Source organism: Primulina eburnea, chromosome 3 (genome assembly GCF_022965805.1).
Source record: "Primulina eburnea isolate SZY01 chromosome 3, ASM2296580v1, whole genome shotgun sequence".
Classification (NCBI taxonomy): domain Eukaryota; kingdom Viridiplantae; phylum Streptophyta; class Magnoliopsida; order Lamiales; family Gesneriaceae; genus Primulina; species Primulina eburnea.
Window position 1 is genome coordinate 15799449 of NC_133103.1, and position 15664 is coordinate 15815112.

The following is a 15664-nucleotide window of genomic DNA, read 5'->3' on the forward strand; positions in this document are numbered from 1 at the left end:
GTTCAACAATGTGTATTGGTTCTAGAATTTTAATAATTTTTTATGGATTTTAAAAGTCTAGAGATATTCGATCTAAACTTTTATATACTCTGTAAAAATTTAGTGGTATTCAATGTAAACATTTGTAAAATTTTAAAAAGTCATGTGGTAATAAAAGCTGACTTTTAGAAACTCTACAAAAATCTATAGATATTCAATTTACCAATAAACTTTTAATGACTCCGTGTAATTCTATTTTGTACAAGAATTAAAGCCTAATGCACAACAATAAAATGTTAAAAAATGTATTTGATTCAATCTAAATATTTGGATGTATTTGGGAAATCTCTCAAACTCACATACTTAATAGAAACACTAAAATTTTCATTCTTTTCTCACCCATTTATTTTTACTTTTATTTGTACTTTTTAAAAACATATTTTTTTTTATTACTAACAATAGTTTAAAATTAAAATTATTAACATCATTCATTTTATTTTTGGAATTCTAGTTACAAACCTCAGAAAATTTAAAATTACATTTATTAAATTTTTAAAAAATTTTACACTACATAATAAAGGAAATTATAATATTTTATATGCCTATAAATTGAAAATAATAATAATTTTTCATACGTAAAATTTATTTTTTTATTAATTATTATATAACATTTGATGTTTAATTATTTTCTATAGTTTTAGTTAATTTATATCTTGATTTTGATTATAACTCAAAATTAATTCTTGCACATGATATTTTTCATTAACTTTAATATTTATACATATAATATATATAAATGTGTGCGATTGATACATATTTTTAGAAGTTTATCAACACAATTATATAAGAATAACAATGATAAATTAAACATATTAAAATTTTATAAAGTTACCTTATTACAAATATTTTAATATACTTATTATTTATTTTCAGGTGCAAATAATTGTTTTTTTATTTTTTTTGTTTGACATATGGGAAAAAACAAAATCGTTATATTTTCTATACCAAAATTTATTTAAAAAGAATAAAATTATTTTAAGTTTGACTATTTATTAATATTGAAAAATATTGTTATGTATTTTTAAAATTATTAATTATTTAAATAAATATGTTGAATTGAATAATTGGAGTTAAATTACAATAAATTTAGTATTAACTTTATTTATTATCTTTCATAAAATCAATATGTAAAAAATATTATAATGATATATATACATATTTGAAATAAATATAAAATTATTCACGTTCAATTGTTAGTTCAAATAAACTTAAAAAATAACAATAATAAATTACAAAATTCATTGAATTTTACAAAAAAAATTAAAAATTCAATAAAAGTCATGCAAATTTCTGCAATGAATACACCCCCATAATTGTAGTAAATATTTCTTTATTAAAGGCCTGATTTATTTTCTTTTCCTAATTTTATTAAATAAATATGTGAATTTATTTAGTAGAAGTGCAGTACCTAGGGAGGTAGCTAGACACCGCAAGGGGCAAGCGACTGAATTTACAAAACTGTACAAAAAAAGATAATTATTTTTAAAATCGACCTTGAATGCAAATTAATTACCAGTCGAATCACAATATACACTCCACCTATGCCCAAGCAACCAGTGTTGGGATATCAGAAAAATAAATAAGATAACATTGTAGCGGAACATCATTAGTAATATCAACAATGAATAAAATAAACATCAATATTTGTAGTGGTTCACCTCAAGATTGAACTACGTCTACTCTAAACCTCTCAAGGAGATATTTTTTTATTAATATTTAAGAAGACAAGAGAATTGAGAATACAAAGTAATTCAGTACTCATAACACTGTGATTTCAATACTCACTTTCTCTCCATTAATCATATTCCTTCCAAGGGTCACTCCTTAAGAAATCTCACACTAAATATTTTATCTCACTTTTATACTTATGATTGTAGATGAGAGATTTTTGTTTTGGTGTGATTTTGAAATGAAGAATGAATGTGTATTTATAGGTGAAGTTTAGGGAAGTAAACAAAAATTAAAACATCATTATTATTTACATAATCAAATCAATCATTTTTTACTAACTAGACCACGTGTTAATTGTATTGTTGAATTCCAAAATAATTGCTTGATTATCAGCAACGAGAACCACCTTTTACGCTTGAGTTGGACACAACTTCAAACCAAACGGTGACAACTCCAACAAGAACGTTAGGGTTGGATTTGCAACACATGTGAAGACTGTCACTTCGTTGCTAGTGATTTCACTTTCTTATAACGCTGATCAAAGACAGTAGAAATTCTTGAGATTGTATTGTTTGACACTCTGTTGGGTGAGAGTTTGAGCCCTCGAAGTTTAGTAAAAAAGAATGCCAAATATCAATTTTATTTCATTATGTGGAAGTGTTTACTTACAAGGTGTAGTTTGTATCAGCGGCGTATATGCTTTATACATTGGCTGTGCTCTTCTAATTCAATACCGATAGTGGAAATATAGTGCACTACGTTGATAATCCACATGGACCAGCAAGCACACTTATTAATGATGAGAAAATCCATGCATGGATGGCTCCATACCAACATTTTTCTCTACAGTGGAAACAAAGAGAGCCATCTCTTTATCATTGCAAGACATTGTTTGGGCATGTATTCCGGAGCTGTGTGACCTGCACCCTACAAAACAATAGCATCGAGTTAGATTCTACCATTCACTTCTTCACTTCATCCCTATAAAGATCACGCATAGAGCTGATTTTTCTTGCCTTCACAGTAGCGAAGGTGATGTAGGCTTCTCCGTTTTTATATTTCTCTGTGTATCTATAACAGGAACATAGCAAACCAAATTTTAAAAACCATTAGAATGTAGTAATATGAAATCTGTGGCCGCAGGATCAAGAATTGAAAGCAAACCCTGCGACTTGGCCATCGACGGTCCAAGGCCTCCAGTTATCTTCAACGGTGAGATTGAGAGAGCGTATCCATTTTATTGTACCGATGTACGGAACAAGCATATCATGGTCCCCGCTGGAGAGAAGAAATACAAAATTTTAGTTCAGAGGGTAATATTGTTCTGTGATCGATGAAAATTAAACCTGGTGATGGAAAAGTATTACTATAGGAAGTGATATTGTGTGATGAAAATGTGTGGGTAACAAACAAATATATTTAAGTAGATCCAGTCTATACTTTTATGCATCCAGCGATCGCCACTCGACAAGAAATATTTCTCCTGGTAAAGTATAATAGAGCATGCCGTTATCAAGTTGGCGCTAATTCGACACATGTTTATAGACATATCCAAACATATGATCTAATTCTGTGGTAAATTCGGACCATGACAAATTTTAAATGAATTCATCATTGGATTGTGACACACATATGTGATTCACAAAAACTGATTTCAAGCTTTGTGATCCGGTCTCAACTTCGTCGAAGTGGAAACCTGATTCAAAACCGCTTTTGCAAGGAAAAAAGTACACGAGGATCACCTGTACACCAAACTTTGAAAGCCTTTCTGATTTAGCATTTGATGATACTGGATAACGCTAGCGACATTAATCTCGTAACCGGATAAGCTTTTGTTACATCTTATCCATTCTCGTATGGTTCCCTGTTTGTTGAAATAAAGCATACATACATGACATAAAAAAATTTGTAGTTTTATCAAAATATAAAAAATCTCTTCATTTTAAGGTAGTGCATACGTACATTTCTGACGTAAAGAGCCTCTTGCACAGTTTGATCATTTGCCCAGACAGCAGAATCCGAGTAATTATTATTCTACAACCAACAAGATTTCATCCTTACAATACTCAAGAAAATTCATAGCCACATCTTTTAAAAATAACTAGTAAAACAAACTCTTGAAATCAATATTAGTATTCAAAAAGTTCAGCAAATGATTATATGCATAAAACTAAATTTAGTAATTTTCATATTAAAAAATCCAAGATGTCGAAATCCGTTGATCTTATGATAAAATTGCCTTGATCCGATTAAAAGGGCTCCATATTTACGCTTAATAGTTTCTTCAAATACACACTTCTATTGAAATGAATATGGAATCTTCAAAATAAAAAAAAAAAAAAAATCATATGAATTCTTACAACTTACTTGGTGATAGGTTTATATATTTTGCATAAATCAAAATATAACCTATAATTTTTCTCTCATACAATCGGAGGTTTTTAAAATTTATGTGAAAGAGTTCTTAGTCATTTTTCATATTATACTACGAAGACAGGTCATAGGAAAAGTTAAAGAAATTACACGACACCGTTGCTCCTCTTGTTTTAACATGAAGAGTAAATCGTCGGGATCATCATCTTCAACAATATAATCGCGTTTCGGTGAAAGCAGATTACAGTTTGGATCCAAAATGTGGGCATGGTTGACGTTCTTTGTGCACTGCATTCATATTACGGTAACAGTTGCCATAAATCATAGAGCAAATAAAATGAAGAACATGCACGCAGTGCTTGTTTTCAGTTTCCTAAAATACTTTCTCATCCCCCAAAACATAAATAAAAACTATCATTTTCTTTTTATTCACTTCCTCCAAACCAAGTTTCGAAACATTTTCGTATTTTCGAACATAATCAGTAATTTTGACTAAAGTTTTCATCATTTCCAACTTTCCAAAGTTTTTATTTTAACCTCATATTTTTTAAATTTTATGCAACCATGCTGACATTATTGGACACTTGCAATAAATTTTTTTCCTTCCAAGATAAAATTAAACATACTTTTTATTCCTCCAAAACTCTACTCCTACCCCAAAAAAACACAAAAAAAGAAGTAAAATCTTGTAGTTTTTATTTTACCTCACCACATAGATGAATAGCATAACGGCATTCTGCACTACTTGTATCTTGATCGCTGTAGTTCCCATTACAGCTGCTTTTTGCTAACTGAAAATAGGAAAAGAATTCACCCCTTATACACCGCATTTTATTTAAAGCATCAGCCCATATTTGATATTACCTTGCATGCAACATTGAGTAGATTTTTGCTTAGTTTGTATCGTTTGACAGCATGCATGTTACACTATCCTCGAACAAACTTGTCTAGAATATATATAAGTGATCAGAGATTGGGCACATATGTCATGTGAGTGGCTAAATCAATGTTCGAATCGAATTAATTAGAAACTCACGTACAGTCAAATTAATCAGATGAGCATAATCTAATTCAAACTCAACTCGGACTCGATAAAATACCTCTCAGGGATAATGCGGGGCATTTTACCTCAAAATATTCATCTGATATGAGTGACATCCGATGAGCATAAGGGAACTTTTCATTAACATCCAAGGCTTCATCTGCTTTAGGATTTCCAATGAAATATCCCTGGTTCAATTTTTTCGTCAAGTGAGTTTTTTTTTCAATGAATAGGATTATGTTATGAAAGTAATGTGTACTTGGAGGTTCATTCGTTGCTCCAGCCCTCCACCATTTCCTAAGTTAATGTGACAACATGGTCAAATTTCTGGATGAATAGAATATAATAATTAATCGATGGTAAAATTTACCCATTGCAATTTCTAAAGCAAGCAAGGTTACAGTTTTGCCTCCGTAGGAATCACCTCCAATGTACAGTCGATTCTTGATGAATCTTGGATGGATCGATAACCACTGGATTGTAAGAACAAAAATATTTTTAAAGATATATTTTCATCTGTCTAAATTTATCTACCAAGCATTTTAATCCCTCCATCTCATGTATTTAGTCTAATTGGTGTTGCCACACACATTAACAAAATTATTGGAACAATAAGTTTTATGCATAAAATTCTCATTTTGTTAAAAGTAGAAATTTAAAGTAAAAAGTAAAAATCTCAAACTCACAAAATATATTAAACTGCACATTTAATAAAATTTTCTCCGCTCAATTGTGTTTTTTATTCACAAATTGAGAGACAAATTTATAGAATTTCTTTTGAAATAAGTCAAAAATAAATATATCATTAGATACATCATCACACATTAATTTTTTATATTTATAACTTTTATTTTCAACACTCCCTCTTGTGATGATGATCATGATACAATGATTGTCTTCATTACGTGTTTTTTATACTGTCTCGTTAAAATTCTTACTAGGAAAAAACCATTGACATAAAAACCATAGTAAGGGAAAAATGGTGCAGTCACGTAAACTTCCTCTCATGTTAACACGAACGATTCTTCACAAATTTCGTAGATTGCGCATTCCAATGTTATATATATGCTTTCTGAATATTGTCGTAGATATCTGATGAGTTTTCACTTGATTGAATGTAACGAATATCAATATCTTTATTCTTCTAAAGCTCTTGGGTGAATGCGAGGAACTTAGGGGGAATATGTTTAGTTCTGGCGCTTTTTATGTATCATTCTTTCATTTGAGTAACACATGCAACATTATCTTCATATAGTGTCATAGATATCTTGTCGAATGATAATCTGCATGAGATTTGGATATGTTGGGTCATTGATTTTTAGCCACACACATTCATGACATGCTTCATGTAGTGCAATAATCTCGATGTTATTTACCCAACATCAGCATAACAAATTATACTTTGATTGAAATCTTTTGAATACAAAATTTCTAAGTCTGTCGTTCATCTTAGATAACGGAATATATGTTTAATTTCGTTATAGTGTCTTTTTGTTGGATATGAGCTAAATCTTGTCAATAATTTTACAACAAAAGATATACCAGGTCGGGTACAATTTGCAAGATACATAAGGACGCTAATAACACTTATATGATAGTTCTGGACCAAGAATAACTTCATCATCTTCACATGGACCAAGCGATAAGTTCAGAATATGTTGCAAATCCACACACTCTATATTGTTGTTCTAGAGTTATATCTGATGCGTGAAAAGTGGAAAATTTTTTTTCAAGCATTTCCGATTCCACAACCTCATGTCCACAAAATTTAAATTGCGAGATTATTCGATACATTGTCGAGTTGTAATCACCGACTTTATTAAAATTTTGAAATCTTAATGTATTTCATTCGTCATGGACAGTCGAAAGTATAACTTCTCTTATATGTTCAAATCTTTCCTTTAGTCCTTTCCATAAAGTCGTAAGATATTTTTCAATGAGATATTCATATTTAATCCTTCATCAAGATGGCAACACAAAATTATCTTAGCTTTTGTTTTTTCTTGTGATGATGAGAGACAATTTTCTTTAATGGTCTCATTTAGAGTCTAGACCCAATGACTCAAAATGTATTTCTACATCGAAAGTTCAAGGCATATAAATTTTTCCCATAATTTCGAGTGCAACGAATCCGAGTTTTGTCAAATTTAACACGATGCTACTATAAAAATAACAATGCATTTTATTAGTTAAGTTCTAAATCTATTAATATGGCAATACAAAGTAACAAATAAATTATAAGTACAAGCATTCTTAAAAATAAAGAAAAAACGCGAGGCGGATATTCTCCGAATAATACAAGACTAGTGAGTATAATAACCAAAATAATTATAATAAATAACCTTGAAATAACCACCTTCTTTTTCTTCGAAAAATTGATGAAGAAAAATTTTAGTGAAGAAGAGTAAATTTGGAGTAATTGAATGTGTTTGTGAAATTATATTTATAGATAAAAACTAGCCGTTTATGACTGTTTACAAAATCTTAAAAAAATAAATGCATGTATATATGTATAATTTTATAGTAATAATATGATGTAATGTTAATAATGTTTATTAATAATGTTTATTAATTATGTATATCACATCACATTATTATAATGAGGTGTCAATGTCTCTTTTTATATAACACGGTGACATTATACAAATATATATAATTATATAACACAATAATAATAAATAAACAACGAAATAATCGCATTACGTTATTATAATGAGGTGTCATAAACTCCTTTTATACAATAATAAGATATTATTCAAATATATATACACATATACAATAAATAAACAATAACACAATAAAAATATATAAACAATGTAATAATATAATCACATCACGTTATTATAGGTGTCATAAACTCTTTTTATATAATAACATGATATTATATATTATATATATACACAATAAAAATAAATAAACAGTAAAATAAATGTTCTTAATTTTGAATATTGTTACATTTGTCTTGTGTTTTGGAGCTTAAAAGGATATGGAGAACCTTCGAGTATCGTGATGATAACGTGTTAAATATAAAAATTTACGGTAAAAAGCAAAAATCTCAAACTCACAAAATATATTAAACTACATATTTTATAAAATTTTCTTCACTCAATTGTGTTTTTTCTTCACAAATTGAGAGACATATTTATAAAATTTCTTTGGAAATAATCCAAAAATAAATATATCATTACATACATCATCACACATTAATTTTCAATATTTATAACTCTTATTTTCAACACATTTCACCCTTTTTAAGTAGTGTTTTAATTAATGTTGTATCAAAACTTGTTGGAAATAATTAATCTATTTAATGAATAAAAATAGGTTGACAAAAGAACACACCCGACTATATATTTGAGACAGATAAATAAGAAAATATTGTTGAAAATATAATATTAAAATATGTATGTTGAATGTTGAATGTTGAAAATTAGGTAAAATTAGGTGTTGAATATTGAAAATTAGTGTGTGATGATGTATGTAATGAGGTAATTTATTTTGGAATATTTGTATATGAAACTCTATAAATAGAGCACTCATTTGTGAATGAAATAACAATTGAGTTGAGAGAAAAATATTATAAAGTGTGTAGTTTGATAATTTTGAGAGTTTGAGATTTTTACTTTTTACCGTAAATTTTTACTTTTTCACAACACGTTATCAGCACGAAGCTCTAAAAGTCCTACATATTTTTCCAAGCTCCAAACAGAAGAAAAAGGTAACAAAAGTAATTATATTTATTTTACTGTTATTTGTTTATTGTGTATTTATTTAATATACAATATAATGTTATTATTAGAAATAATAAAAATAAATTTTTCATAAACTTGTTATAAATCCTGGGAGGATGTTAAGACGACATCCCACACTCCCGGCAAGGGATACGACAAGTATAAAAGCCTATAAGGTTTTTAAACAAAATAAATTATGACAGTCGTTATAATATTATGATATGATATATATAATTATTTAAACATGTCTAATATTATATATACCATATTATTACCATAAAATTATACAAATACATACATTTATTCTTTTATTCACCAACGGTCATAAACGGTAACAAAACGGCTAGTTTTTGCCCTATAAATATGATCTCTCAAACTCATTCAATCACCCCAACTTTCTCTTCTTCTCTAAAAATTATTCTTCATCAAATTTTCGGAGAAAAAAGAAGATGGCTTTCGCAAGGTTATTTTTAATTATTTTAGTTATCATACTCACGAGTCTTGTATTTATCGGAGAATATCATCCTCGTGTGTTTTCTTTATTTTTACGAATACTTGTACTTGTTGTTTATCCATTACTTTGTATTGCAATATTCATTAACTAATAAAATGCATCGTGATTTTTAGTACCACCATGGCAAACTTGACAAAGCTCGAATTCATCGCTCTTGACATTACTGGGAAAAATTATATGCCATGGACTCTAGATGTAGAAATGCATCTTGAGTCATTGGGTCTAAGCGAGACCATTAAAGAAAATGGCATATGCACGTCACAAGAAAAGGCAAGAGCCATAATATTTTTACGTCGACATCTCGACGATGGATTGAAATGTGAATATCTGACTGAAAAAAATCCCATGGCTTTGTGGAAGGGATTAAAAGAAAGATTTGAACATATAAGAGAAGTTATACTTCCGACCGCCCGGGATGAATGGAATACATTAAGATTCCAAGACTTTAAAAAAGTCAGTGATTACAATTCGGCGATGTATAGAATAATCTCGCAATTGAAATTTTGTGGTCATGAGATTACTGAATCTGAGATGCTTGAAAAAACATTTTCCACATTTCATGCATCAAATATTACTCTACAGCAACAATATAGAGTACGTGGATTTGCCAGATATTCTGAACTCATCGCTTGTCTTCTTGTGGCGGAAAAGAACAACGAGCTTCTAGTGAGAAATCATCAGTCCCGACCCACTGGATCAACAGCATTTCCCGAAGTAAATGCTGTAAATAAAAATGAATTTAAACCTCGAAACCAAAATCAAATTCAAAGACAAGATTTTGGTCGAGGTCGAGGTCGAGGTCGTGGACGTGGACGTGGACGTGGATTTGGTCGTGGTCGTGGTCGTGGTCGAGGCCGTGGTTTTGAAAATAATAGAGATAGTTATTTTTATAACTCATCTCAAAAGAGCGTCCCAAACCATCCACAGAAAAGGCATCATGAGAATACAAGTGTTAATGAGGATCACTCAAAAAGATATGAAAGTTCTTGTTACAGATGTGGTACTCCAGGACATTGGTCCAAAGTTTGTCGAGCCCCTGAGCACCTTTGTAAACTTTATAAAGAATCATTAAAGGGGAAAGAAAAGGAGACCAACTTCACTGAACGCAGTGACCGTTTGAGTGATTCAACTCATCTTGATGCTGGTGATTTTATGAATGATTTCTCTGGAAATGATCAACATCTTGGTGGGATAGAAATGAACAATTTTGATGCTGCAGATTTTCTAAATGATTTTTCTGAAATGAACAATATAGTGGTAGAATATAAATGTACAATAATTTGTTTTTCATGTATTCATAGAATAATGTTTTATTGTATAATTATGATATGTGTTATATTTAAATATATATTGCCAGTAATTTATTTCATTGCATATTTTTTTGAAGTTCAAATATGGAAAATGCAATGAGCAAAACTGAAGTTTGCATACCCGATAGTGGTACAACGCACACTATCCTCCGAGATAAAAGATATTTCTTGGAACTAAAACCAACAAAAACAACGGTGAATACAATATCAGGTCCAGTAGACTTGATTAAAGGATGTGGTAAAGCACAATTTTTGTTACCTAATGGTACAAAATTTTTGATCAATGATGCTTTATATTCATCACAATCGAAAAGAAATTTGTTGAGTTTTAATGATATATATTCCCATGGGTATGATACTCAAACAATGAATGAAGTGAATGAGAAATATATGTGTCTTATCACATATAAATCAGGAAAGAAATATGTGATTGAAAAATTACCAATGCTCCCTACTGGATTGCATTATACACATACAAGTCCCATTGAATCAAACATGGTAGTTGATAATTCTTCGATATTAACCAATTGGCATGATCGATTGGGACATCCTGGTTCAACAATGATGCGAAGAATTATAGAAAATACACATGGTCATCCGTTGAAAGACCAGAAGATCTTTCAGAATAATAAGTTTCAATGTAAAGCTTGTTCTCTCGGAAAACTTATTATAAGACCATCACCAGGCAAAATCCAAACTGAATCACCAATGTTTCTTGAACGTATTCAGGGTGATATTTGTGGACCAATCCATCCACCATGTGGACCATTCAGATACTTTATGGTATTGATTGATGCCTCCAGCAGATGGTCACATGTATGTTTATTATCAACTCGAAATGTTGCATTTGCAAGATTACTTGCTCAAATAATAAAATTGAGAAATCAATTTCCCGATTATACAATCAAGAAAATTAGACTTGATAATGCTGGTGAATTTACTTCCCAGACTTTCAATGATTATTGTATGTCTATGGGAATCATTGTTGAGCATCATGTTGCTCATGTACATACACAGAATGGATTGGCTGAATCATTGATTAAACGTCTGCAAATGATTGCTAGACCAATGATTATGAAAACAAAACTCCCTATTTCTATATGGGGACATGCAATTTTACATGCCGCTGCATTAATTCGCATCAGACCAAGTGCATATCATAAATACTCCCCAATACAGCTTGCATTTGGTAAAGAACCAGACATTTCTCATCTGAGAATTTTTGGATGTATGGTGTATGTGCCTATTGCACCACCGCAACGAAAGAAAATGGGACCTCAAAGAAAGGTTGGAATTTATATCGGTTATGATAGTCCATCAATCATTCGATATCTTGAACCTCAGACAGGAGACGTGTTCACAGCACGTTTTGCTGATTGTCATTTTAATGAGGAAATCTTCCCAATGTTAGGGGGGAGAACAGAAACATACCGAAAAGGAAATTACGTGGTATGTATCATCATTGTTACATATGGATCCAAGAACAAAACAATGTGAAAAGGATGTACAGCAGATTGTGCACTTGCAAAGAATAGCAAATCAAATACCAGATGCATTTGCAGACACAAAAGGGGTAACTAAATCATATATACATGCTGCAAATGCCCCTGCTCGAATTGAAATTCCAAAGAAACAATGGAAGATACTCATGATGTCATTAAACGCCTGAAGCGTGGAAAGCCAGTCGGTTCCAAGGATAAAATCCTCGTAAAAGAAAATTCATAGAGAAACACGATGATCACAAATAAAGAATGATGTTTCTGAAGAAACACATGATGATCACAAAATAGAGAATGATGTTCCTGAAGAAACACATGATGATGAAAATGTTCTGTCAGAACCACAAACTGACGAGAATCATGAAATCTCTATCAATTACATTAATACTGGAAAATATGGAATCGAAAAGATATAGAAGAAATGATGATATATTTTCTTATAATGTGGCAATCGATATCATAAATGATAACGAAGATCATGAACCAAAATCTTTTGGTGAATGTAAAAATCGGCAGGATTGGATAAAATGGAAAGATGCCATCCAGGTTGAATTGGATTCGCTAAATAACGTAATGTTTTTGGACCTATAGTCCTTACACCTGAAGGTGTAAAACCTGTTGGATACAAATGGGTTTTTATTCGAAAGCGAAATGAGAAAAATGAAATAGTAAGATATAAAGCTCGACTTGTTGCACAAGGTTTTCTCAAAGGCCTGGAATTGATTATGAAGAAAACGTATTCTCCTGTGATGGATGCAATTACGTTTCGGTATTTGATTAGCTTGGCGGTATCTGAAAATTTAGAAATGCATCTTATGGATGTTGTTACAGCTTACTTATATGGATCACTTGATAGTAATATATATATGAAAATCCCTGAGGATTTAAGATGCCTGAAGCACAAAGTTCAAAACCCAGAGAATGTTATTCTGTGAAATTACAAAGATCATTATATGGGTTAAAGCAATCCGGCCGAATGTGGTATAATCGGCTAAGTGATCACTTGATGAAGAAGGGATATGTAAATAATTCAATATGCCCTTGTGTTTTCATTAAGAAAACAACATCCGGATGCGTAATTATTGCTGTATATGTTGACGATTTAAACATCATTGGAACGAGTAAGGAAATTCAAGAAGTGTGTCATACTTGAAGGAAGAATTTGAAATGAGGATCTTGGAAAAACCAAGTATTGTCTGGGTTTGCAAATTGAACAAAAAGAATGTGGAATGTTTGTTCACAAGACAAATTATACAGAAAAAGATCCTTAACGTTTTAATATGGATAAATCAAATCCTTTAAGTATTCCAATGGTTGTTAGATCATTAAACATAGAAAGGATCCATTCCGTCCATGTGAAGATGATGAAGATATTCTTGGTCCAGAAGTACCATATCTAAGTGCCATCGGTTTTTTTTTGGTCAGATATAAGATCTCCAATATGCCCTTATGTACCTTACAAATTGTACAAGGCCTGATATATTTTGCCGTGAATCTGTTGGCAAGATTTAGCACATATCCAACAAAGAGACACTGGAATGGAATTAAACATATATTCCGTTATCTACGAGGAACGACAGACTTGGGACTTTTGTATTCAAAAGATGCTAATCCAAGTATAATTGGTTATGCTGATGCTGGATACTTATCTGATCCACACAAGGCACGTTCCCAAACTGGATATGTATTTACTCGTGGAGGCACTGCAATTTCTTGGCGTTCACAGAAACAAACACTAGTAACAACTTCATCAAATCATGCCGAGATTATTGCACTACATGAAGCAAGCCGTGAATGTGTGTGGTTAAAATCAATGACCCAACATATCCAAATCTCATGCGGATTATCATTCGACGAGAAACCTGTGATACTATATGAAGATAATGCTGCATGTGTTGCTCAAATGAAAGAATGATACATAAAAAGCGACAGAACTAAACATATTCCTCCTAAGTTCTTCGCATTCACCAAGGAGCTTGAGAAGAATAAATGTATTGATGTTCGTCACATTCGATCAAGTGAAAACTCATCAGATCTCTTCACAAAGGCACTTCCTACGTCAATATTCAGAAAGCACATAATAATATTGGGATGCGCAATCTACGAAATTTGTGAAGAACTGTTCATGTCAACATCAGGGGGAGTTTACGTGACTGCACTCTTTTTCCCTTACTATGGTTTTTATCCCAATGGGTTTTTCCAAGTAAGGTTTTTAACGAGGCAGTATAAAAACACGTAATGAAGACAATCATTATGATCATCATCACAAGGGGGAGTGTTGAAAATATAATATTAAAATATGTATGTTGAATGTTGAATGTTGAAAATTAGGTAAAATTAGGTGTTGAATATTGAAAATTAGTGTGTGATGATGTATGTAATGAGGTAATTTATTTTGGAATATTTGTATATGAAACTCTATAAATAGAGCACTCATTTGTGAATGAAATAACAATTGAGTTGAGAGAAAAATATTATAACGTGTGTAGTTTGATAATTTTGAGAGTTTGAGATTTTTACTTTTTACCGTAAATTTTTACTTTTTCACAACAAATATAAGCTATGTGAGACATAGAGAATATCTCTTTTCAATTTGAGAACCCTATTAAATAATTCTATGTCACTATCTCTTCCCAAGTCAAGTTGTCACCTGCCTGCCCTTCTGATCCTGTGCTCACGTCCAAATAAAAAATAAAAATAAACCACCAATCTCACGTGTCTTCGACCAAGTGTGGTTGAATACCAGAATCCTGTGCTCCATTTAATTTCTTAAAATTAAAATTATAATTAAATATTTCATCCTAAACGTCCCAAAAATATGGTGCAGTATCTATATTTAGTATTATTTTTTGCAAAAATGAATCCGGATTCAGAGAAAAACTTACCTTCTTCAAGAAAGTGTAGTTATCCATGGTCGCTTTGGTGTCGGAGGAAGTGAAACCTTCTGGGGTGGTTGCATACGAGAATCCAGTCCCAACCGGTGAGTCTATAAATATAATATTGGCAACCTACAAAACCATGCGTGCAGATCATTTTATTTGTCAGTTTGAATATATATATGTATATATAAATATATATATATATATATATATATATATATATATATATTCCAAACCAAACCTTTGTCCATGAATATGGGTTCAGAATGAGGCGAGGGAAACTTCCATCAAGACTTGAAATATCAAACCGGAGTGGACCTGTACACATGCATGAATTGTTTACAACCCTTTTCACCCACATATGGTCATTAAATTATGGTCTTATCCACACATTAATTTTTTTTATTTCTTTACGCTTTTGGGTTGTTGGAAATATTAAGATTCCTGAACAATCAAACAAAATAACTCTGGCTCGAGTTCGACTCGAAAACTTTTTCGAAAGTTTTTGAAATATGAATCTAATATTATTGTCAAATGTCCCATTAATTTTGATTATTTAATTTAAATAGTTTTATTGTATGGAAAGATGTGACAACACGAGAACTC

General features: G+C 30.9%; 1 protein-coding gene across 1 annotated transcript; it reads right to left on the reverse strand.

The window, feature by feature from the left end:
- Nucleotides 1-2382: 2382 nt before the first annotated feature.
- On the reverse strand, nucleotides 2383-15419 carry LOC140826876 (serine carboxypeptidase-like 18). The gene is made up of 12 exons (XM_073189401.1): nucleotides 15300-15419; nucleotides 15065-15187; nucleotides 5496-5598; nucleotides 5385-5422; nucleotides 5212-5313; nucleotides 4788-4874; nucleotides 4234-4371; nucleotides 3673-3744; nucleotides 3453-3574; nucleotides 2875-2988; nucleotides 2727-2781; nucleotides 2383-2637 (listed from the first exon to the last, which is right to left on the reverse strand). The coding sequence occupies exons 1-12, from the start codon at nucleotides 15417-15419 to the stop codon at nucleotides 2554-2556; spliced, it is 1158 nt and encodes a 385-aa protein (XP_073045502.1). The 3' UTR covers nucleotides 2383-2553.
- Nucleotides 15420-15664: the final 245 nt, after the last annotated feature.